At 35.6% G+C, this 26,543-nt stretch overlaps 2 protein-coding genes and 1 long non-coding RNA gene across 8 annotated transcripts; 1 reads left to right on the top strand and 2 right to left on the bottom strand.

The window, feature by feature from the left end:
• Positions 1-2,551: 2,551 nt before the first annotated feature.
• LOC123319005 lies at positions 2,552-4,437 on the bottom strand. The gene is made up of 6 exons (XM_044905797.1): positions 4,278-4,437; positions 4,082-4,226; positions 3,597-3,711; positions 3,366-3,525; positions 2,701-2,828; positions 2,552-2,647 (listed from the first exon to the last, which is right to left on the bottom strand). The coding sequence occupies exons 1-6, from the start codon at positions 4,400-4,402 to the stop codon at positions 2,595-2,597; spliced, it is 726 nt and encodes a 241-aa protein (XP_044761732.1). The 5' UTR covers positions 4,403-4,437; the 3' UTR covers positions 2,552-2,594.
• A 150-nt stretch (positions 4,438-4,587) lies between these two features.
• On the bottom strand, positions 4,588-8,020 carry LOC123319417 (synaptic vesicle glycoprotein 2B-like). 6 transcript variants are annotated; one of them, XM_044906377.1, is made up of 6 exons: positions 7,912-8,020; positions 7,484-7,698; positions 5,573-5,776; positions 5,263-5,425; positions 5,030-5,208; positions 4,593-4,865 (listed from the first exon to the last, which is right to left on the bottom strand). In XM_044906377.1, exons 2-6 carry the CDS (start codon positions 7,545-7,547, stop codon positions 4,660-4,662), a joined length of 816 nt encoding a protein of 271 aa, XP_044762312.1. In that variant the 5' UTR covers positions 7,548-7,698; positions 7,912-8,020; the 3' UTR covers positions 4,593-4,659. The 6 variants fall into 6 exon arrangements, with proteins under 6 accessions (XP_044762314.1, XP_044762313.1, XP_044762312.1 ...); XM_044906375.1 differs by lacking the exon at positions 7,912-8,020 and adding an exon at positions 7,757-7,905; XM_044906379.1 differs by lacking the exon at positions 7,484-7,698 and having other exon boundaries at positions 4,588-4,865; positions 5,573-5,638; positions 7,912-7,954.
• On the top strand, positions 5,651-24,630 carry LOC123319418. Its single transcript, XR_006538475.1, has 2 exons — positions 5,651-5,789; positions 24,265-24,630. It is a non-coding gene; the product is annotated as an uncharacterized LOC123319418 (long non-coding RNA).
• The last annotated feature ends 1,913 nt before the right edge of the window (positions 24,631-26,543 follow it).

Genomic DNA, 26,543 nt, shown 5'->3' with positions numbered 1-26,543 from the left:
CATAAGAGCGTCTCGTTATCAGCGAGTGAGAAGTTATTTCAATAAGCTCTTCAAGGTCTCTAGCGTGGGAGAGTCAATTGTGGAGGTGGGAGTATTAAATCATGTGGATTCGATGTACGCAATACTGGGTATTTTTAAAGGTAACTGTTTATAAGTACACTCCTCAACAATTGATAAGAATGGGGTATAAATTTCTCTTTAGTCGTGGCTTTTTGTTTGTGTTGTATGTGTAGAGTCTGTTATTTTGAGTAGTTATATTCTTTTTTGGTTCATTCAAACTCTTTTCCTCTCTAATTGATTAATTTTAGTAGGCTGCGGATGGTGGCATTGAAAAACCATGTGGTATTTGTTGCTTAACCTGCTTCTTCTTCCTCATAACTTCATCAATAGTCTTGTCAAAGAGTAGGATGCTTGAGACGAGCTCCTGGAGGACCAAGCAGTACTTGTTTTACCGAGACTTAAGACTTCCAATTTTCTCTTCATTTAATTTTTCGCCCTGTTACTCAAGTCTAGAATTTCCCATATTTTCAATTTGAAAATTCCATTTATTACACAGTATAGAATTGAATCTTTATTCGATCACGAAACAGCCCGTATAGTCTTTCAGATTATGAATGAGGATTTGAGGAATTGTTCTCAACAAGCCCCCATTCGATTTCACTGAACTGTTATCCTTCAATTAAAACTATTCTTTTCCATTGTTGGCGAGGACAACCCTCTCGTTCTGCTAAACAGCGGGAAGAACACCACTCAAATGCAAATTTCCAAATCGGAAAATAGTCGCTCTCGCTCCTAATCAATTCTACGCCGAGAATGACGCTCTCGAACTTGGACTGAATACTGTTTAAATAAATTAAAATTCTCATCGTCGGTCCTCATTATTTACACTCAAACGGAATTATTTTATTAATTCTTTGCCTTCGCTCCATCGGGGGTGGCAAATTATTTGAATAATTCTAATTATCGTTGCTCCCCGTCTCTCCCGGTGGACTAGAAAAAAATTTGGTGACATTAGCATCGAGATTTATGTGTCCAGATTTCGTATTCAAACGGCAACGTAAATTTTGCCGGATGAAGGCTTAAAGGTGGGTGTTTCTGAAGTGGGATAAGGAGAAATAATTCGAAACGTGTTTCGTAGTATGATCACGATGAAAAGTTAAATTACGTTTGTTCAATTCTGGACCTATGTTCGAAGATCTACAGGGTATCCCAAATTGCTTGATTTTGGCTGCTTCTGGTACTCCAAGACCAGATAGAAAAACGTTGAAAGTGTTTGATTTTCGTGAAAGGTCCATTAGTGGAAACCGTTTCACGATATCTGCATTTGTCTTGAAGATATAACCAAATTTCAATATTTATTTGATTTCGAGAATGTGCCATAACTTCTTTATTCTCTAAAATATTTAAAAAGGATAAAAACTTTCTACAGGAACTTTTTTACTGGAAATTGGACAGTATATTCATCTTTTTTCATGTATTTTACTATGGGTGGAAAGAAAAAAACGTCCTTATTTTAAATAGGAATGGTATAAAATATTACTTTGCTACTCAAAGCAAAAATCACCATTTCAGTGACATTTGAATTTTCGACAGATTTCTATGAAACCATTGACCTCAAAATTATTCACTCTCAATGAATCTCCATCTCTATGATACAAATTATCAGAAGTATCCGTTCATAGAATTTCATTTATTAGCTGAAATATATATAACTTAAATAAAATCATTTTATTCATATTACACTCACTCTGAAGAAATATCCAGCAGAATTTTCATAATCAATTTTAATATAACCTCATAAAGAGTTCTCAAATGACACCTTGTTTCAAAGGTAGTTCGATGGCCTATTCAAAAAGTCACACATTCAACCTTCTATGTTACGATATGAATATGATTTCACTGAACATTTCCAAGAGAAATGAATAATTCACAACGAATTGAAACAACTTAACAATTCTTCCCATTTTCCTGGAAAATATCCAGCTGGGCCAATTTAACAATCCAACGAATATATTTTGAAGCATGCTGCAATCAAAACTATATCCAACACTCACGAATTTTGTCGTCTGAAACCCCCTAAAATCATAAATTTTTCGCATAAATACCAAACAGCTTACATGAGAGACTTTCCGTTAGAGTTCGCCATAGAATATTTCATATTTTTCAGATAATGGTGGCACGTAGGAAATATAATTTACAAGAAAGTTTGCTAGCGAGCGACTGCGGATGATTTATTATAAACGGTTCTTGGGGATATAGTTATTAAGCATTCGCGGTGCCATGAACATAAATTGAGTTTTTTCATTTAATTTCACATAATTTCCATCACTCCAAAAGCCTCTCATTCCTTCAAATTTTTTTCTATTAAGGAGAGAAAACAATCGACACAACTTTGTCAGAACTTCAAAAGAAATAAAAAATCAAGTTGTGAAATGCATGCAGAGAGCCATTTTGAAAGAAAATGTTAGTACAGGTTAATTTTCATTTCAAATTAATCAATTTTCGTTTTATAATCAGGAGTCATGCAATACGTAATCATCAAACCAGAGAATTAAGCATAAATTTTATTGAAAAATAAAAAATACAATCAGTCTTCAAATGAAACTGCTCCTCTCTTTCGGCAACATCAGTGAAAGAAAAAAAAGAGCTGAAATATGAAAGAAATTATGAAATTTATAAACATTCTAGAGACATACCCACCAAAAGCTTGTCCAGCGATGGTCAGGAAGGGAGGGGCACATCCTATTCTAAGCAAATACGGAAATATCAAGTTACCAAACATGGCAGCTCCCCTTCCAGTCATCATTGACAAAGATACCGCCATAGTTCTGACAACAGAGAATGTATAAACAATAGCTGATAATAATAGTAAAGTGTGGGGTGAAAAATTTTTCAAATGAGACTCAGGTCCATGTCACAGTGTAGCTCACGCTGAATTTCTGTCAAGTGACTCGTCACAGAGCCTGCGCAAGTCAGACCAGTACTTTGCAGAAATTCAGTGACATCTCTGACCTGCGCCTCATCTTACAGTAGCACTAATTTCGAGGCGCATTCTCAGAACTCCACACTGTCGCCAGAGACAGTTCTAGGCCAATCAGAAACTACCATCTACTTTTTCCTAACCCCAACCCGTCGTTAACAGGATTGCAAGTTGTATAGTGGAGCATGGTCCACCTAACCTCTGTAGATCGTTTTACTGAAAAAAAAAGGTTTCCTTCCTACAATCACAACAGTAAAAATGTCTTCTTCCATAGCCAACGACAGCGAGAACAAAAACGAAGGTTAGTTATCCATACAAATAGAGAATTGTAAGGGTCTCAGTGAGAAACTCTGAGAAAGCGCCTCAAGAGTAAAATGAAGCTCACCTCAACGTTGTTGGGAAGAAGTTCACAATAATAACAATGATAACATTGGTTCCAACCCCAGCAAACATTTTGAAGGCTGATATTGCTATGGTGACTGACTCGCTATTAGGAGCTAGATACAAGCCAACAGCTGCGCAACTGGACACAATGCTTATGACATCTGGAGAATAAATGCATAAACAAATCAGTTCTGAGAATGGTTCAAGAATTCATTGGAACACACATACTTACTCAACAACCTTTTTTGTCCAACTGCATTGATCAAACTTCCAGCAAGTAGATATCCGATGAGAAGCATGGAGGAAGCCACAGCCGATTTCAGATAAACTTCTAGATTGTCGAAATTCTACAAATTTGAAATGAATTAACAACTTCCAATCCAGACTGAATAAATTGAGTTACCATACACATTCAGAAAAACACTCAGCAATGAATAAGGATCATTCGATTCAAGGTGTTTATTTTGATCAGGTACCAGGGGTTGTTCACTTGATATTCTTGTTTTTTCGGAAAAGAATGACGGAAAGAAGAGTTATATACAAAAAAATTATGGGAAATTGAAGTCTCAACCTCTTAAAGATTGAACATTTTCGGAAATTTGTGCAAAACAAGCACTCCAGAAAGCTGTCCAAACCAATAAAACTCGAACCATAGGAATGCCTTTTAGTATTTGAAAATGACTATCGAACTGATTTTCTTCTGTTCAAGTTACTCACTACAAAGCATTCTTCGGTTTTTCCTTTGGTAGGACGAATAACACTAAGCATCTGACATAAGCTGGACGATGTCCCATTGTTGAGATACTTGTAGTCAGTTATGGCTTGAAAGAGTTGGGGCATCCATAAGCGCAGAGTGCTCAGACTGAAAAAAAGCTATCATTATTTTAGTCGTTTACACGCCTTAAACCTTCACCTCATGAGTTGGAAACCTTGAAGGCCACAAACTAGAAGTAATAAGGGTAGATGTGGAAAACTGAATAAGGGCCTAATCTGACCACAACCATTCTTCAAATTTTCCATGAAACTCTTTCTTATCATTGGATCTTCCTTTTCTTTCGTTTCTTGAACTAAAGTCTTCACCTGATACAAAATAAAGGTAAACACCGAATTCAATAAGTTACCAAACAACACCAAAAGTGTGAAAAAAAGCAAAGAGTATTGCCATTAAAAAAAAAACTTAAATATCCTTCAACCCTATAGCATAGACAACTCCTCAATCTTAAATGAGATCACGGAAGACATGAATTGTGAGCGTTTTTTCTACTCACTCTGTATATCAATTTCTCCTTAATATTTTATTTTTGAAGTACACTCACAGGATACATCTCTATGGGATTTCCAGTGTTGATTCTGTACATCATCTGAAAAACGTCTAGGGCCTCACTATTCCTTCCCATAGACATCAGAAATTTCGGACTTTCAGGCAGAAAAACGAATATAATTGCACTAAGCAGGGCAGGAACAGCATTGATCAGGAGATATAGGCCCCAAGAATTGAAAGCTGAAAAAGTTGATGTGGAGAATATCTAACATCAATTTTCAGGTTCAATGAGTGAACATTTAAGGGTGGTAGTAGTAAAACGTTAGCCCATGAATGGAGTCTTCTGGTACCAATGATAGAGGTGAAGAGCAAAATTGAAAATATTATATCTTGCTTCAACTTACCCATATTGCTCACCAGGAAAAATTTGAAATTTAAAGGGAGTATCACAGCGGCCAATAAAGGAAGAAACATACTACCAAGAGACATCCCAACCCCTAGTAAGAGAGGCATTCTGGAGCGATATTTGGCAGCATGAAGTTCGGATAAATACGTAGGAGCAGCAGCATAGGGTCCACTTATACTGAAATATTCAAAATTGGAATGTTTTTACGGTCGTGAAGGATCGAACGCTTACATGAAACCACCAAAAAATTTCAATATCATCAGGAAATGTTTGTTGGGTGCAAATGCACTAAAGGTTACTAAGGCAGCATCCAAAAAGTAACCAATCATCAGCAATTTCCTCCTGCCGAAAGTATCGAAAAAGAATCCCCAAAAGAAGGCGCTAGTTATAGTTCCTAAAAAATGATCAGATTATAACGCACAGCTGTATACATCGAATTCTTTTGAGGAATTGATCCGAGTCTTCAACTCATGCTGGATAATGCTTGACGAGGCATGCTTTCTTTTTATCTATACCTCAAATGTGTTTCCAACTTTCTTACCACAATACACGGCTGCGTTGAGCATTCCTTTATCCTCTAAGGTTAAATTCAGATCGCACTGGGCTGCTGGAAAGACATAAGACATAGTAGTGGTCTCGAAAAGGTTAGCCCAGCTTACTGGAATCGCAACACATATCAGAAACCAATTGAACTTTCCGAAACTAGTGGCAGAAACAGCTGTCTCGAAATCTGCAGGCTTTTGTTCTGAAAATGCAAGGTAAGGTAATCAGATCAACTAGAAGGTACTTAATTTCTTCAAACTAATTCATATTTAAGTTAATGAGAGTTAGGTATATTGAATAAAAATTGATCGATACAGATTCTACGTGAAAAACAACAGAAAATGTGGCATAAACATTCTCTAAACGAAATTTTACAGGTTTTTCTTCATGTGGGTGCTCAGTGTAAGAGGAAATATCTATAAAATTTTCAGAAGAAACACAAAAGTTTCTGTTCTATAGAATGTTTCTCTTCTGAGATCCTCTTTAGCACGAGACAATTATTTTATCGTCTAAATTTGAAATTATTGGATGAGATTTCAAATTCTTCTTTGGATATTAAAGCCTAAAACTTCATGGTTCGTAATTTGGTACCATAGATAGGAAATTTCAATATGGAAACATTAAATGCGGTGCTCATAATGTATCTGATAAAATATAAAACATATAACATAAATAGCAAAAATAAACAATCGATTATTTGATGTAATATTCAAAATGGTGCAATTGAATGTTTATAAATGAGATTGAATGATAACTGCTCAGAGGTTTAGATTTTTTATTAATTAATAATATAATTTCGGTGATATCAAATAAAATATTTTGAGTAAGTTATCTAGGTAATAATTTATTTTGTTTTTATATGATGCTCTAGTTAAAACTCTAGAATACGCTTTTTTATATACACAATACTCTCTCTCTCTCTCCTTCATACTCTCAAATAGTGGAACAATAACTCACTTTGTCATTAAAATCCAGATTACAAAATAAGTTTAGGGAGAAAAAAATGAGTATGAACTTACCTTGTGGATCTTTATCATTCATTATGTTTCAATTAAATTGTTGTAAGCTTAGGTATATCACCATATTAAATAGTGTCGGCTCTCGAATACAACAAATATAATATATGTACCTTTCAGAATTGTAAAAATAGAACTACCTTCAAGTTCTGCATTGAATCATGTAATTCTTTCTGATATACAATATCCGTACAAACATAAATGCTATATTGTGTGATTATCAAAATTAGATCCTCAAGGTAAAATTTGTTTGTCATTATTGAACCGTAGAGAACAATAAAAAAATTATACCATCAACGACAAGACTGTCATCAAAATAATTCTCGTACAATTTTGGAGCACGATCTGACGATTTCTGACATGAAAAGGTTGGGCTTCGAAAAAAACTCATATGTTGAACGCCCAAAAGATTATATTTTCTGATGTCCGCAAAGTTGTCACTGCGGTGCTTTTAGAAATAAACGAATAAATTCAACTAATTCATCATTCCAACAATAATTATTGACTGTCTTAGGTGGCTATGGAAAATAGCGAATACCTATGTTTGTGTTGTTGTTTATGTTCTTGGTTTCATGGAACAAATTAAGAAATTTATTGTATCATATTGTATCACAAGAAGAAGTCGTGACTCATATATTGGCAGTCAATCCTAAATAGACATGAATCAATTTTAATGAAAACCTCTTGGAGGCACCACTATAAGTAGGTACCAGTAGTTTTGTCTTTCAACAAGACCGTTATAATTTCAATATGTTAATAGATGGAACTTTGTTCATTGTTAGTTATACTTTAACTTTAATCAAATAAAAATTTTGTGTTTCTTCTTTCCTATCCACTCTGTCAATTTTCGAGGAAATAATGATTACTTGAAGGGCTACGAAAATGGCACTCACCCAAGAACTCTATCTTCTCATCTTCTTCTGGTTTCTCCCAGATTGCTTTATCCACAATAGCCATACTCGAACACGAGAATAGGTGAGAAAAAGTACTCACTTTGAACGAAAGCCTCTTGATTGTGAAAACTAGAATATCAGATTTTATGGCATCTCGAAATTGACTAAGTTTAAGTCGTGTTTGCTCGGATCTCGATTCAACCTACTTTGCCTATCTGAAATATTTAATGGATCATATTAACATAAAAGATTTCCAGGTGATATTCTAGAAACCTGTTTGGTTAGATGAACATAAACACGATTTTTTCCGATTTATCAAAAGCCAACTAATGAAACAAGGCAACAAAATCAATAGCGCAACACTTTCAATGAATGCCCTGCAGCCAGATCCAGCTGATTCTTTGAGGAGTTCATGTACGACGACTTACTGGTACTCGTTCTTCGAATCATGCACATATTATCTTTGTACGTGTTCACAAGAACAAACAAAATCAGTAAATTTTTCAAATGAGGCACTCGAGTTGTTTGGAACCATTGATCTGAAGAACGTATCAAGGTTATGGGTATTTATAATAACAAAATAAGGTAGGATTATAATTATAGGAGAAATATTTATACCTGTCCAGTTTCAGTCAACAAGATAAGCCCAAAACAATAGCCATCACGTTCAGTTCCGTTTATGTATAATATAATAAATATTCTATAAATAAATTGCAATGAAGCAATTTTGGTAACATCCCAACAACATCGGACTGAATATCGAAACCATTCTATTGTCGAGTTGAACTCAACCACGAGTTTGACCTAAGCTTAAGCTTGAGTGCCTGGACATTTTGCGAATATGAGATAACAGTTCATTCAAGACGTCTTGAGGCCATTAGATGTATCAATTTTTTTATTTTTCCACATTTCATTTTCGAGTTGACTTCGAAGAACTCTCTGGAGTGCAATTCTCTATTGAAGCATCAACTGTTTGATTTTCCAGAATCCCCGGAACAAATTCTATGCATTCCATATCCTAGGATAGTAATGGAACATCCTGATTTTCAGACAGAGTAGCAAATAGGTCATTTTAGGGGGGTTTAACCCCTTGCTCATTTTTGACCCAAAAAATCGAGATTTTCGAAATCGAGTTTTTGTGCTAGGGTAGAAGCCTAGGCAACGCTGATTATATAACCGGAAATTTCAATTCGATCAGACGAATATAACAGGAGATATCGCAGATTGAAATTTGCAAATTTTTGAAAAATGCTATTTCCAAGATGAAAATCTAAACGAAGGAAGATAGCCTTTCGAAAATACTCGCAATAGATTCAGCGTGTTCGAAAACCTATATTTTCATACCAAAATTTTGAATATCTGGCCCTGTTTAGGAGAAAATAATTTTTTTTGTTTTTCCACTTTTCATTTTCGAGTTGACTTCGAAGAGCTCTCTGGAATGCAATTCTCTATTGAATCATCAACTGTTTGGTTTTCTAGAATCTTCGAAACGAATTCTACGCACTCAATATCCTGGGATAGTAATGGAACATCCTTATTTTCAGACAGAGTGGCAAATAGGTCATTTTAGGGGGGTCTAACCCCTTGCTCATTTTTGACCCAAAAAATCGAGATTTTCGAAATCGAGTTTCTGTGCTAGGGTGGAAGCCTAGGCATCGCTGATTATATAACCGGAAATCCCAATTCGATCAGACGAATATAACAGGAGATATCGCAGATTGAAATTTGCAAATTTTTGAAAAATGCCATTTCCAAGATGAAAATCTAAACGAAGGAAGATAGGCTTTCGAAAATACTCGCAATAGATTCAGCGTGTTCGAAAACCTATATTTTCATACCAAAATTTTGAATATCTGGCCCTGTTTAGGAGAAAATAATTTTTTTTGTTTTTCCACTTTTCATTTTCGAGTTGACTTCGAAGAGCTCTCTGGAATGCAATTCTCTATTGAATCATCAACTGTTTGGTTTTCTAGAATCTTCGAAACGAATTCTACGCACTCAATATCCTGGGATAGTAATGGAACATCCTTATTTTCAGACAGAGTGGCAAATAGGTCATTTTAGGGGGGTCTAACCCCTTGCTCATTTTTGACCCAAAAAATCGAGATTTTCGAAATCGAGTTTCTGTGCTAGGGTGGAAGCCTAGGCATCGCTGATTATATAACCGGAAATCCCAATTCGATCAGACGAATATAACAGGAGATATCGCAGATTGAAATTGGCAAATTTTTGAAAAATGCCATTTCCAAGATGAAAATCTGAACGAAGGAAGATAGGCTTTCGAAAATACTCGCAATAGATTCAGCGTGTTCGAAAACCTATATTTTCATACCAACATTTTGAATATCTGGCCCTGTTTAGGAGAAAATAATTTTTTTTTGTTTTTCCACTTTTCATTTTCGAGTTGACTTCGAAGAGCTCTCTGGAATGCAATTCTCTATTGAATCATCAACTGTTTGGTTTTCTAGAATGTTCGAAACGAATTCTATGTACTCAATATCCTAGGATAGTAATGGAACATCCTCATTTTCAGACAGAGTAGCAAATAGGTCATTTTAGGGGGGTCTAACCACTTGCTCATTTTTGACCCAAAAAATCGAGATTTTCGAAATCGAGTTTTTGTGCTAGGGTGGAAGCCTAGGCATCGCTGATTATATAACCGGAGATCCCAATTCGATCAGACGAATATAATAGGAGATATCGCAGATTGAAATTTGCAAATTTTTGAAAAATGCCATTTCAAAGATGAAAATCTAAACGAAGGAAGATAGGCTTTCGAAAATACTCGCAATAGATTCAGCGTGTTAAAAAACCTATATTTTCATACCAAAATTTCGAATATCTGGCCCTGTTTAGGAGAAAATAATTTTTTTTGTTTTTTCACTTTTCATTTTCGAGTTGACTTCGAAGAGCTCTCTGGAGTGCAATTCTCTATTGAATCATCAACTGTTTGGTTTTCAAAAATCTTCGAAACGAATTCTATGCACTCAATATCCCAGGATAGTAATGGAACATCCTTATATTCAGACAGAGTAGCAAATAGGTCATTTCAGGGGGGTCTAACCCCTTGCTCATTTTTGACCCAAAAAATCGAGATTTTCGAAATCGAGTTTTTATGCTAGGGTGGAAGCCTAGGCATCGCTGATTATATAAGCGGAAAACCCAATTCGATCAGATGAATATAACAGGAGATATCGCAGATTGAAATTTGCAAATTTTTGAAAAATGCCATTTCCAATATGAAAATCTAAACGAAGGAAGATAGGCTTTCGAAAATACTCGCAATAGATTCAGCGTGTTCGAAAACCCATATTTTCATACCAAAATTTCGAATATCTGGCCCTGTTTGAGAGAAAATAATTTTTTTTGTTTTTTCACTTTTCATTTTCGAGTTGACTTCGGAGAGCTCTCTGGAGTGCACTTCTCTATTGGAGCATCAACTGTTTGGTTTTCTAGAATCTTCGAAACGAATTCTATGCACTCAATATCCTAGGATAGTAATGGAACATCCTTATTTTCAAACAGAGTAGCAAATAGGTCATTTCAGGGGGGTCTAACCCCTTGCTCATTTTTGACCCAAAAAATCGAGATTTTCGAAATCGAGTTTTTATGCTAGGGTGGAAGCCTAGGCATCGCTGATTATATAACTGGAAATCCCAATTCGATCAGACGAATATAATAGAAGATATCGCAGATTGAAATTTGCAAATTTTTGAAAAATGCCATTTCCAAGATGAAAATCTAAACGAAGGAAGATAGGCTTTCGAAAATACTCGCAATAGATTCAGCGTGTTCGAAAACCTATATTTTCATACCAAAATTTTGAATATCTGGCCCTGTTTAGGAGAAAATAATTTTTTTTGTTTTTCCACTTTTCATTTTCGAGTTGACTTCGAAGAGCTCTCTGGAGTGCAATTCTCTATTGAATCATCAACTGTTTGGTTTTCAAAAATCTTCAAAACAAATTCCATGCACTCAATATCCTAGGATAGTAATGGAACATCCTTATTTTCAGACAGAGTAGCAAATAGGTCGTTTTAGGGGGGTCTAACCCCTTGCTCATTTTTGACCCAAAAAATCGAGATTTTCAAAATCGAGTTTTTGTGCTAGGGTAGAAGCCTAGGCATCGCTGATTATATAACCGGAAATCCCAATTCGATCAGATCAATATAACAGGAGATATCGCAGATTGAAATTTGCAAATTTTTGAAAAATGCCATTTCCAAGATGAAAATCTAAACGAAGGAAGATAGGCTTTCGAAAATACTCGCAATAGATGCAGCGTGTTCGAAAACCTATATTTTCATACCAAAATTTCGAATATCTGGCCCTGTTTAGGAGAAAATAATTTTTTTTGTTTTTTCACTTTTCATTTTCGAGTTGACTTCGAAGAGCTCTCTGGAGTGCAATTCTCTATTGAATCATCAACTGTTTGGTTTTCTAGAATCTTCGAAACGAATTCTATGCACTCAATATCCTAGGATAGCAATGGAACATCCCTATTTTCAGAGAGAGAAGCAAATAGGTCATTTTAGGGGGGTCTAACCCCTTGCTCATTTTTGACCCAAAAAATCGAGATTTTCGAAATCGATTTTTTGTGCTAGGGTGGAAGCCTAGGCATCGCTGATTATATAACCGGAGATCCCAATTCGATCAGACGAATATAACAGGAGATATCGCAGATTGAAATTTGCAAATTTTTTAAAAATGCCATTTCCAAGATGAAAATCTAAACGAAGGAAGATAGGCTTTCGAAAATACTCGCAATAGATTCAGCGTGTTCGAAAACCTATATTTTCATACCAAAATTTCGAATATCTGGCCCTGTTTAGGAGAAAATAATTTTTTTTGTTTTTCCACTTTTCATTTTCGAGTTGACTTCGAAGAGCTCTCTGGAGTGCAATTCTCTATTGAATCATCAACTGTTTGGTTTTCAAGAATCTTCGAAACGAATTCTATGTACTCAATATTCTAGGATAGTAATGGAACATCCTTATTTTCAGACAGAGTAGCAAATAGGTCATTTCAGGGGGGTCTAACCCCTTGCTCATTTTTGACCCAAAAAATCGAGATTTTCGAAATCGAGTTTTTATGCTAGGGTGGAAGTCTAGGCATCGCTGATTATACAACCGGAAAACCCAATTCGATCAGATGAATATAACAGGAGATATCGCAGATTGAAATTTGCAAATTTTTGAAAAATGCCATTTCCAAGATGAAAATCTAAACGGAGGAAGATAGGCTTTCGAAAATACTCGCAATAGATTCAGCGTGTTCGAAAACCTATATTTTAATACCAAAATTTCGAATATCTGGCCCTGTTTAGGAGAAAATAATTTTTTTTTTTTTTCACTTTTCAACTTCGAGTTGACTTCGGAGAGCTCTCTGGAGTGCACTTCTCTATTGGAGCATCAACTGTTTGGTTTTCTAGAATCTTCGAAACGAATTCTATGCACTCAATATCCTAGGATAGTAATGGAACATCCTTATTTTCAGACAGAGTAGCAAATAGGTCATTTCAGGGGGGTCTAACCCCTTGCTCATTTTTGACCCAAAAAATTCAGATTTTCGAAATCGAGTTTTTATGCTAGGGTGGAAGCCTAGGCATCACTGATTATATAACTGGAAATCCCAATTCGATCAGACGAATATAATAGGAGATATCGCAGATTTAAATTTTTTAAAAATGCCATTTCCAAGATGAAAATCTAAACGAAAAAAGATAGGCTTTCGAAAATACTCGCAATAGATTCAGCGTGTTCGAAAACCTATATTTTCATACCAAAATTTTGAATATCTGGCCCTGTTTAGGAGAAAATAATTTTTTTTGTTTTTCCACTTTTCATTTTCGAGTTGACTTCGAAGAGCTCTCTGGAGTGCAATTCTCTATTGAATCATCAACTGTTTGGTTTTCAAAAATCTTCAAAACAAGTTCCATGCACTCAATATCCTAGGATAGTAATGGAACATCCTTATTTTCAGACAGAGTAGCAAATAGGTCGTTTTAGGGGGGTCTAACCCCTTGCTCATTTTTGACCCAAAAAATCGAGATTTTCAAAATCGAGTTTTTGTGCTAGGGTAGAAGCCTAGGCATCGCTGATTATATAACCGGAAATCCCAATTCGATCAGATGAATATAACAGGAGATATCGCAGATTGAAATTTGCAAATTCTTGAAAAATGCCATTTCAAAGATGAAAATCTAAACGAAGGAAGATAGGCTTTCGAAAATACTCGCAATAGATGCAGCGTGTTCGAAAACCTATATTTTCATACCAAAATTTCGAATATCTGGCCCTGTTTAGGAGAAAATAATTTTTTTTGTTTTTTCACTTTTCATTTTCGAGTTGACTTCGAAGAGCTCTCTGGAGTGCAATTCTCTATTGAATCATCAACTGTTTGGTTTTCTAGAATCTTCGAAACGAATTCTATGCACTCAATATCCTAGGATAGTAATGGAACATCCCTATTTTCAGACAGAGAAGCAAATAGGTCATTTTAGGGGGGTCTAACCCCTTGCTCATTTTTGACCCAAAAAATCGAGATTTTCGAAATCGAGTTTTTATGCTAGGGTGGAAGCCTAGGCATCGCTGATTATATAACCGGAAATCCCAATTCGATCAGACGAATATAACAGGAGATATCGCAGATTGAAATTTGCAAATTTTTGAAAAATTCCATTTCCAAGATGAAAATCTAAACGAGGGAAGATAGGCTTTCGAAAATACTCGCAATAGATTCAGCGTGTTCGAAAACCTATATTTTCATACCAAAATTTTGAATATCTGGCCCTGTTTAGGAGAAAATAATTTTTTTTGTTTTTCCACTTTTCATTTTCGAGTTAACTTCGAAGAGCTCTCTGGAGTGCAATTCTCTATTGAATGATAAACTGTTTTATTTTCCAGAATCTTCGAAACCAATTCTCTGCACTCCAAATCCTAGGATAGTAATGGAACACTCTGATTTTCAGACAGAGTAGCAAATAGGTCATTTTAGGGGGGTCTAACCCCTTGCTCATTTTTGACCCAAAAAATCGAGATTTTCGAAATCGAGTTTTTGTGCTAGGGTGGAAGCCTAGGCATCGCTGATTATATAACCGGAAATCCCAATTCGATCAGACGAATATAACAGGAGATATCGCAGATTGAAATTTGCAAATTTTTGAAAAATGCTATTTCCAAGATGAAAATCTAAACGAAGGAAGATAGGCTTTCGAAAATACTCGCAATAGATTCAGCGTGTTCGAAAACCTATATTTTCATACTAAAATTTCGAATATCTGGCCCTGTTTAGGAGAAAATAATTTTTTTTGTTTTTCCACATTTCATTTTCTTGTTGACTTCGAAGAGCTCTCTGGAGTGGAATTCTCTATTGAATTATCAACTGTTTGGTTTTCTAGAATCTTCAAAACAAATTCTATGCACTCAATATCCTAGGATAGTAATGGAACATCCTTATTTTCAGACAGAGTAGCAAATAGGTCATTTTAGGGGGGTCTAACCCCTTGCTCATTTTTGACCCAAAAAATCGAGATTTTCGAAACCGAGTTTTTGTGCTGGGGTGGGAGCCTAGGCATCGCTGATTATATAACCGGAAATCCCAATTCGATAAGACGAATATAACAGGAGATATCGCAGATTGAAAATTGCAATTTTTGAAAAATGTCATTTCCAAGATGGAAATCTAAACAAAGGAAGATAGGCGTTCGAAAATACTCGCAATAGATACAGTGTGTTCGAAAACCTATATTTTCATACCAAAATTTTGAATATCTGGCCCTGTTTAGGAGAAAAAAAAATTTTTTGTTTTTCCACTATTCATTTTCGAGTTGACTTCGAAGAGCGCTCTGGAGTGCAATTCTCTATCATCATCAACTGTTTGGTTTTCTAGAATCTTCAAAACAAATTCTATGCACTCCATATACTAGGATAGTAATGGAACATCCTTATTTTCAGACAGAGTAGCAAATATGTCATTTCAGGAGGGTATAACCTATTACTTATTATCAAAAGTGGATCTAATTACAAGATGGATCTCCTGACCATACTAGTATTCAATACCATTCATACTTACTGAGATAATATTCAGTTCCTTGAAAACACAACACAAGTTCTTCGTTCTGTTGGGAATGAAATTATATTTATCTATTGGAGAAGTAATTTTATCTGAAATTGATTGTCATCAAAGCACTATAATTCATTTGGTCGCTCGTCTTGACCGACTTATAACAGTCTTTCCTTTCCTATAGCAGGCAACAGCGACAAATTGCTGAATTCTTCGTTCATCTTGGAGTTCCTGATTAATCGCCAATTACAACAACTTTCAGAACAAAATTGAAAAAGTTTCACAGTAACTTTCAACCCCTTAATGGATATCCACTTGTGACGATTTCACAGCGAGCCCTCAGAGGATAATTTCCTTTGAAGGGAAACTCCTATTGAAAGTTGTCTTATTTACCAATCTTCATGATTTTTCAGTGGAAATAATGCCTGAAGTTACATTACCTGAGACAGAACATAAGTGACAATTTTGTGCGAGGAAGAATTGGTAAAATAATACGTGATATATTCATTTTTCCGGGGTGATTGCCTTATTGTTATTGTAGGAGTTTATCCAGCAATGAATTAATAAATCAATCCATTCAGTGAACCAATAAAAAAAACCTTCCTCTCCCAAAAGGATTCTATCGATGTCTTTCCTTATTTATTCAAAAGACCACGTATCCTCCATATCAATTCCGATAAAAAATCTAGAAATTCCCGTGATGCCCACGCAGGCCTGACCCAACGTCAAAATTGGGGAATTGGTCATATCTCGGGTGATTTTACTACCTTGCCCCATATTAGTATGCCCTCCTGGCCAGATTTCTTTCCAGATCCGTAAAACAGCGCCCTTAAATCCGTGAGTTTCTATCTGATCTTTCGAATCAATTCCGAGAGGTTGGAAGGATTTGATGCCAGTTGGGGTTGTTTCAGGGTTGATTGAATAAAGGGTTGATACCCATATCGCAAAATCAATGAACCTAGGGCATCGTGAATATTACGGAGTTTATCTAATTCGTAAAGATAGTGGCAGCTGAATCTAGAGCCTCTAGAGGTAAACAAAATGGGGAAAATTCACGAAATATAATACTCTCCATGGGATATGAGGTGCATGCTCATCTTATGTCTATGCAGTGAAAAAGTTAAAAGGGTTTTTTCCTTCTTTAAGCCAACCCTCAATGAAAAATACTTCTGATGGACTGAGATAGGCTAGATAGGTTTTGTCTTTTATAAAATAATAATGCGTGTTTTATAGCTATCCTCAAGATACATGAGTGAAATTCTATCTCATTAGACTTGAGGGGATGATAATTTCGAAGACATGAATGTTTCAATCAGGCGATTTTCGGTGAAATGATATATTTTGATGAGTTGTTGAAAATGGATTCTTTTTAGATTATACTTTGTATTTTTCCGAAGATAAGAGATGTGTATAATACTGAACACTGTTGAAATTGGCCGTTAATCAAAGAATTTTCTCTCAGCACTACTTCATGTAAATTTTTCTTTCGATTTACCTCCTAATGAATCCACTTCCTACTTCAGAAACGACTGGGGCCCTTTCACAATTATTTTAAAATTGATCTCGTGGTTAACTACCCTTGAAAACAGTAATGTTGAAGGACAAGACCTCTTTCATCTTGATAACGACGTCGCGACTCTTTCCAAGGTGGAATGTCTTTTCGTGAAGCTTGAAGGTGGCCTAATTTCAGCTCATTCCAAATATTGAGGGGGATCAAGAAGTTGGCATTGGTGTCACAAGGAATTATTCCGTCATTTCGCTGAAATGTGCATGAGCTATTCCAGGGGGATTTTTCGGCATAATCTACATAAAAGACTCAGGACATTTTCTTATTTGGAGAGAGGTCTTTGGAAGTTTGAAAGGATCGTAATGGAAGGTTCTGCAAGGAGTCCAACAACTTTAGAAAGAATAATAGTTAAATGAAAGAGGGTTTCATTGTCGGTGAAGTGGAATTTATTGGATGAATCTACATGTAAAAAAAATAGCTTCAGTAATGAAATGAGAACTTCATCTATTTTTTAATGTACGAGGATGAATTGATATCTAGTTAGCCTAGACCAGTTCCATGCATAAAAAACTATTGCGTTACCATAGCAACGAACAATAACTCATAAGAAGTGTCAGTGTGAAGTTTGAGGTTGAAAAAGTAAACCAGAGTTAGGCAATAAATTAAAAGAAATAAGATGTCCACCGAAATTGTGAAAATCGACAAATTGGAGTATCGAGCCATAATCAAGTACTTGTATTTAAAAGGGTTAAGAGGTAAGCAGATTTACGAAGATATGCTTAATACCCTTGGTGATCAATTTCCTTCGTATGCGACCGTGAAAAATTGGACTGCAAGCTTCAAAAGAGGTAAATTTTCCATTGAAGATGATGACCGTTCGGGAAGGCCAGTTTCTGTGTCAGTCGAATTGGGCTAAAACGGATATCTGAAGCACTGAATATTTCATACGAACGCGTTCATCATATAGTTCACGTCAATTTGGACATGAGAAAAATTGCTGCAAAATGGATCCCCAAATGTTTGAATGTTGACCAAAAGCGTGCAAGGGTAGAAGCATCGCGTTCGATCTGTGCTCGATTTGAAAACGATGTAGACTTCTTAAACCGAATTGTTACAATGGATGGGACTTGAGTACATTTCTACGATCCAGAAACAAAGCAACAATCGATGGAATGGCGACACTCTGGTTCTCCAAGACCTAAGAAGTTGCTTGTCCAAAAATCTGTTGGAAAAAATCTTGCTTCAGTTTTTTAGGATTGCCATGGAGTAATCATGATTGATTTTTTGGATAAGGGTAGAACAATAACCGGAGATTACTATTCGACATTACTGATCACTCTACGGGAAAAAATTAAAGAAAAAAAAGACGCGGAAAGCTATCCAAAGATATTTTGTTTTTGCAGGACAACGCCCCTACACAAAAATCTCATATTGCCATGCAGAAAATTCGTGACTTAGGGTTTGAATTACTAGAACACCCCCCTTATTTACCAGATTTGGCTCCATACGACTATCATCTCTTTCCTCAACTGAAAAAAGTTTTAAAGTTCGTAGACTTTCTTCCAACGAGGAGGTAATAAAAGCTGTGGAGATCTGGTTTGCAGAGCAACAAGAAACGTTTTTTTTTCAAAGGTCTAGAGACGTTGCAGGTTCGCTGTAATAAATATATCCAATTAAGATGAGATTATGTTGAGTTATAAAATATTTTTATCATTGAAATTTTGTTCGGTTCTATAGTAGGCTGAGATTGTTTTAATATATCCTCGTATTGTATACTGGAGACTGAAATTTTCATATTTTTTTTCTCAAATGAGTCTGATCCGGCCCTGTTGTCTTAGACATATTTTCCGGAGCTGATAACTGCATAAGTTTCCGTGTAATCAAGAGGAAAAATAACCCTTTTCAACGCAATCCCTAAATGAAAACGAGTCAAAAGGGTGTCTGCAGTTGATTTCCACTTTAAAAAGAGAGAAACTGCGAGAACTAAGAAGAAATATAATTGGAATACCCAGGTAATTGATCCTGTAATACGAACAGTCACAACAACACTCGAACGCATAAGTAAACAATAAGCAAATGGTTACCAATTAAGTATAGTATATTCCATTTCCTACTTCATATTCATCCGACTTGGAGCTTGTTCAAATTCCCAGTATTCCGCAATGGAAACATCCGTAAATTAAGGCAGGTTAATTGAACGTATCATGAAAAAAACGAGCTGAAAAGGAAATTTCTTTGGCGCTTTTTACGAGACGGGGAAGGGAAGAAAAGGACTCCGGTAAAATCGGTCTTTTGTTGTAGCTTTGAGCGCCTGTTTTGCTGCTTTGAATTCTGGTCGTCCCTTTGTGTGCCTTTTGTGAATGGGACTTACAATAAATTTTAATGGTGTTGTAATTGTTATCACAGGAGAATCTACTCTTCTTTACGATGGTCATCATTCTTCGGCCGCTGCAGATTATAAAGTAGGAGGAGTTCATAAGAATATTTTCAGAAGAAAGAATTAATGCTTCCATTTTTCAAAAATACCATACTACCTTGTAGTTCTCTCACAGTGTCTGTCTCTATTCTGTTTTCGCATTTGAGTCTAATTTTCATGATTGCTGTTCATACCATGTGTAGAGACATATGTTTACTTATTACACACACACAAAATATGACACTTACTGGTTCATTTAAAAAAAATCGCCATCAATCGTCCACATCGGCCAAGAATTGTCAACGACCGCATAGAATGTCTGGTCTGCCATGTCATAGCAATCACACCGCTTACCTGACCCACTGCACATATTAAAACAGGTTGCCAATGCTTCGATGATAATTTGGTTAAAAATTCCTCAAACTTTCATTGACAGCCTCACTGACACAAAGCCAAATAGAGTAAAAGCAGTATGAAGAAGGCTGCAACCAATATTAAACCTTATTTCAAAGTGTTTTTTTGCATACTTCACCAGGTAGAATCTTCATTTCTCTACTATGCTGTCATTCTAACCAAAGCAGTCTTGCTTACTTTTGCTATGAATCAGGCAAAATTTATACATATTGGAAATAATCAAACGCTGAAATAATATCAGTTGAACCACGAATTCTTTTGGAGTGAGTGACACCCATTTATTTGATATAATTATATAGAATTTATGGAATTATTGGAAATTAACACCTATATTGGAATCCCAGTTCAAACCATTCATAAAATCCTTATTGAATAAGTTAAACGTCATCCTACCAGCTTCATTAGTGGATTACATCTTATTCGAATAGTAGACGTTAAAACTTAAGTATGACGTGAATTATGACAGAAATGCTTTCTAATGATAAGAGGAACTAATTAGCAGATTTTCACAGAGCAGGACCTGGAGAAGCTAGTCACAAAATAACAACATTTCTTGGACTAATGACCTCCCATCTGATAGTTATAATCAGTGGGAGCTAAAGGTATTGAAAAATCAAAACCTTAAGAGCACTTGTCTGGACGGTCTTCATCATAAGACCTCCTTTCATCTACTTGAGGCAAAGTAAGTTATACAAGCCACACAATTGCCACTACAACAAAATTTTTCAAAAAATCAACCCTAATGACTGAGGGCAGTAATATTCAAGACAACTTGGCCGACACAATCCCTCACAAATGGTTTCAGAACCGACCCTGCATTCATTAACGAAGTGTTTTTGTTTACCCATTCTTTAAAAGATCGACAAAAATTCCTGTCGATACCATTGTCTTCAATGTTGACCTGATAAAACTCCAGTTTGCAATTTCCCCGAAGACAACTTCTCATTAGTCGGCTAAGTCTACTTCCTATGCTTTGTTGTTCGAGTATTTAACAGGAAAATGAGTTTGAGTCCTGTAGTTTTATTGCAGAATGTTTAAAATAATCACGATTTTATTCTCGGTTTTCCTTCTAACTACTAATGCTCTTCATGGAAATTATGTGAGGTCGAAGAGAGATTTCTCACTGGACGCTTTAGGATTAGGTTCCGGAGCCCAAGAGGTAATATCCATATTTTCAAGCTTTCAATCTGATATTCCATTGCTACTAATAGCTTCCAATCGATACCAGAATATTTTCTAGTGGGTATAAAATGAACTGCTAGACAAAAATTTTCCCTTATTACCTTAGTTAAGTTTACTCCTAATCGCCTAAACTTATAGTGATGATAGAAACGTCTTGTGGTCCATTGTGAAACAATTTTCAACAAGTTCAATCATTTTTTCTTCCATGTGTGTCAGAATTGCACATTTTGATTATTTTCTCTTCAGTATATGTAACGGTATCATTAAAATCACAGTTTTACGTAATTAAAAATCGAATTTTCATAATGCAAATACAAGTTTCATCCGATGATGATGCCAACAGAGCCAATTAATTCGATGTTAGACATGATATCGCATTAACTCTCACGGTACTTCACCAGTGGACCCAGAAGTGATAGACCTCGTGATACAATGCTAGAATAAGAGCGTTTTTTAACTATTTCGGAGAGAAGGTAGCCAATGAGCCCTTAGGGTATGGCAAGTGAAAGTCTTCTGAATGAAGTAACCTTCAAAGTCTCCAAGCAGAGTCTGAAGATGATGATTTCAATCAAGCATCGAGGAGCTGACCACTCAGAAATATGTTGGTGAAGTTATCAACGAAGTTATCCAAGAATTTCTGGTTATAATGCACCAGCACATAGACCCCACTAGATGATTACTGCTAGAAAATACAAGGTATTCCACATCTACCAAAACCGCCAAGATTCCCAGACCCAAATCCTATCGAGCACCATGGGGCCTATAAAAAAATCCTCGAAGCCCACAGATCGCAGCAGGAAACGCTTTATCAGCTTCAAGGTCTTCTGCCACAACTTTGTACACAAATTGAGTAGGATTTTCTTAGCAGAAACCATGCAAGGAAGATAGCAGGCAGTTATTGATATACGTTTAAGTCATACTCAGTGCTTAAGGTGAATAGAACTGTGAATTTTCAAAATTCAGGTTTTTCGTAAAATTTTATACTATTTCAAATGTTGTATTTTTGTTTCTGTGAATACATAATTTCTTATAAATCTTTTTATTTTAACCAGAACAACTCCACATGTACATAAATCAAAGGGAAATTGGGTTTCTGTGAAAAGAAAACACATTGATTCAATATTTTTCAGACATTCCACAATCAAATAGTCAAATAGAGTACTTGCGATATCATTTATAGAAATCGACAAGATTTGTTGTTTGGTAGCACCATTTTGAAAACTTCTCTCATTTTTTTTATGCCTAAAGCTAAAGATCTGAAACAAAAACGTTTCACATGCCGTTTGTCGAGTAGAGAATTTTTATCTTTCGGATTTCGAATTATAGCACAAAAATTGTATTTTCTAAATACAAACAATCGTTGAATTCATCGTCATCATCGAAAAACGAAAAACTCACCGATTTCGGAAACCTATAAACTAGATTCTATCATATTTTTCCCTGAAGTGGCTGCAAAAGATGAATATGTGAATTGATTAATCATATTGGAAAAATTCTCGAGACCGTTTTGATAGAATCAAAAGCTTTAAGGTGAGTATATAATCTGATGCATAAATATTCCTAATAATGGACAAACTGTAGAATAGCTTCAACACATACTTTATGTTCAACTGCTTCATTCCTGTAAATAAAAAGTTAACATATTCATTGAATTTCCTTGTTGTTTCGTGAAGGAGCAGAAATTGCTGCATTGGAATAATTCTTCATTATTCGAGAACAAACTGATTTGATTGTTTCTCCATGTAGTCACTAATCATTTAATATTAATATGTAGATATTAGTAATGAACTGCAGGCGAGACTTATTATGTGATCGTGGATTTGTTGACATTTGCTTTTATTAAACATATATCGCTATTTTTTTGAGTCGTTTCTCATAAGTTACCTAGGCACGGTCTGAGTATTCGACATTCTGGTTCATAGCCTTTTAGTATTATGTAGTGATAACCCTAGTATTATCTTCATCCACCTGAAGAAGCTGATAGATGATCACGTGAACTGGTAAAAAACTCATGCCAGTAAAATTCAGTTCAATTCAATTATAGATTTTCAAGTACGTATCACATTAATTGGCTTCTTGTGATTCAGTCATCTGTTCAGTTGTAGATTTTCACCAAGTATCAGAAATACCAATTCAAAATCAGTTTTCGATAAATTGAAAAGTAAGTCAGAAGAAACTACGAAATTAGAGTAAAGTTCTTTCGGTTTCCATACTATGAAAGAGCAAGTTAGTATTTCTTTCAGTTAGAGTTCCTAACGATTGTACTGTTATTTTCAGAGTGAGGGGCAGGCTGACCAATTTTTATTAAATGTGCTCTCAGGACATAAATCTGCTCCACGATCAGCTCCGAAGATCGCGTTTAGAAAGAATAGACAAGACAGTTATGAATACGATGACTATTCGTCAGAGGAAATGTCAAGAGAAGAATTGAAGACTAGAATAACTGAACTCAAGATTGAAATCAAAATATTGGAACAGCTGGTAGATGATGAGCAAACAAATATGAAAAAATTGGAAAAAAAACTCAGCCATGAAGAAGACTGGAAAGTGGAATATTTCTAGATTTTCGTAGTTATGACACTAAGAACAAAATTCATTTATATTCCTATTGTTATATCAAATAACGAATGAATAAAGTTGCATTAACTGAAATAATATGGAGAATTATTCGAAAAAAAAACAGTTTATCCTTTGTTGTTCCTTTATAACTAGGGTAATGTTAAGTCTCTTCGATTTCAAAACTACTTTCAGTTTTTTTTCAGTAGAATCAAGAGAAGTTTAAGGTTGTTTAAATTTAATTATAAAACTGCTGATACTCTGTGCTTTATTGAGAAGGACAATCGTCCTTATCATATACATTCTTATCTTTTTCAAGTTAATCTTCATTTTCTATTGAACTCCTAATGTATTTCAGTTAGAATTCTGAGTTGGAGTCAAATTTCTGAGATACAAGTAGGAATTCTGAGATAATAGGCGAAATTCTGATATAAAGATCGAGTTGTTGGATGTTGGATGAGCTTATTGGATTTTTTCACTTGGCGTTCAGATATCCAAATCACTCACTCTTTTGTATAAGTCAAATTGCATCTACGAATTCTGACCTGTATCCTGTATCTCAGAATTTCGACTAGTATCTTAGAATTCTGACTCGAATGAAAAAGTTTTTTCAATTCTTCATGATTGTACTGTTATTTTCAGACTGCGGGGCAGACTGACCAGTTCATATTCGATTTGCTGACACCTGACAGGCCCACTCGTCGTAAATCAGCCCCACAAACAACTGAAAAGATTCCGGAAAGAAAACATAGGCAAGACAATGCTTCTGATGAGGATTATTCGTCTGAGGAACTGACAGCGAGGTATCAATTGAAGAAACAAATTGAAGAAACGAAGGGGGAACTTGAAATTTTGAGAGGCATGCTGGTCGATAAAAAAATCTTGCTCAAAACTATGGAACAAGTGCTCTATCCATCTGATGCTGGTAAAGACTGGGATGTGGATTACTACTGAGATTTATCTCTATTTTTCTTGTTAAATCGAATTAATAAAATGAAATTAACTAATTTTGGGGTAAATCATTCTAACCTTCACCAACCAGAAGAAAGTCACAATAAAAACTCCATTTTTCTTCAAACTGAAAAATCGTAAAATGGTAGTTGACTCAAAGGCTAGAGGTCTGTTCAGTCGTGATCTTTTGTGTGTAAATCAAACCATAATTCACTTCGATAATAATGAAAAAAGATTTCCACGAATGCTCGTGAAATTTCTAGCTCAGAATGTACATTAATCTCAACTCAACCATAAATTTTGGTATGACCCTGTCTTCATTGACTGGAAAAAACTTTTTTCAGAAGTAACGCTTTCGGTTACGAGGCTAATTCACATTCCCCAGTGAAAAATAAGGCCGAACGATTTCGTTCCACGCAAGAAATCCGGGAAAATTCGAATATTTTTCTTATGCATTGTCTCACGAATAAAATATGAACCATTTTTTTCGTGAAACTTTCCGGCGGCACATGAATCGCGAAGATTCCCATGGACCGTTCCAATTTCCCTAGGGAAATCCGGGTAATAGATCGAAGGGGGCAAATACCCTATGAAAAGTTTTTATGAGTTTTCTCGAAGGAATTTATTTTCGAAGTGATATAATGGCTGATAATATCGTTTTCTATTCTCATTTGGCTCTGTCGCCATTTGAAACAGTTTTCAGATTGACGTAACAGCAAGCTCTATGAGTTAAATTTCAATTGTTTGACAATATAGAGCACAGAAACTCTTCTTCTCTTATAATCACCCAATAATAAAATCAACACTGAACTACTCACTCGGTATCATCTCTTGGACCACCACCGATTTAGCAGCCCTACAGAAGGCCAAATAAGAACGTCATAAACATCACGCTAAAAGTTCAAAGGAACGAACAGGGATTCCACGACTTCAAGTTCGAGAAATTATTGATTTGTCCTACCGAATGTCCCAGGATTGTCAAGGACTTCGACAATATTTCCTTAACAAGGCGACAATATTTCCTTAACAAGGCTTCTTCATCAGAACTACATCGAGTAGTTTGTTATACTGATAATTATACCCGCTACAGCTTTAACAGGATAAAATAGAAATTTCGAACACTCTGCAGAGAGTAAAAGGCAGAAACTGGTAGGGGGCTGACCTTCACATGAGGGACAACCATGTCCCTCATGTGGACATTATGTGGACATATCTGGTTGACTTTCAGAAAGTCTACTTAACCTAACCTAACCTAACAAGGAACTATAGGGAACTCTAACGATTTGTCAAAATTAGCTAAGCGTTCGCTGTCGTGGGGCACACAAGCTTTTCCCTCCATTGATTCGCGTGCTGTTTTGGTCGAGTATTGTGTTTTGTGCATGTTTTTGGAAAAAATGTTCTTCCCGACGTTAGATTAGAGTAGCTTTTTTAGAAATGCCTCTTTATAGTGATAATAAAAAGCTTTGTGTGCCCCACGGTAACGAACAATCAGCTGATTTTGACAAATTGTTAGAGTACCCTATATGGAATATATCGCCAAGGACATCTCAGTGGTGGATGATAGCTATCGGTTGTGGGACATATGAATCATCCAGGACATCACCAGAGGATGTCAGCAGTTTGCAGGCAAGGAGTACAAGAAGAGACATGATGCTGTTACCAAGATTTTCCACCAAGAATTGATCAAAGGTCAAAAAAGGTTCCTTACTTCAATAACCACCCAGATTCTGTATTGGAAAATGATCTGAGCTCATATTACTGAATAAAGATGAGAATAGAGCCAATATTCATCGACGTGGCTATTCCAAATAACAACAACCTACTAGATAGGCACATCGACAAGATTTCGAAATACAGAGACCTTCAAAAACAAACCAGGAAACAATGGAAGTTGAAAGATATCAAGACCATCCCTATCGTCATTTCGTCTACATATCTGAAACCGAAGAAACTATCAGAGAATTTGAGGA

The sequence above is a fragment of the Coccinella septempunctata genome, chromosome 8 (assembly GCF_907165205.1).
Source record: "Coccinella septempunctata chromosome 8, icCocSept1.1, whole genome shotgun sequence".
NCBI lineage: Eukaryota > Metazoa > Arthropoda > Insecta > Coleoptera > Coccinellidae > Coccinella > Coccinella septempunctata.
Note: the sequence above shows the minus strand (reverse complement) of the source record. Positions and strands in the feature narration are given on the sequence as shown.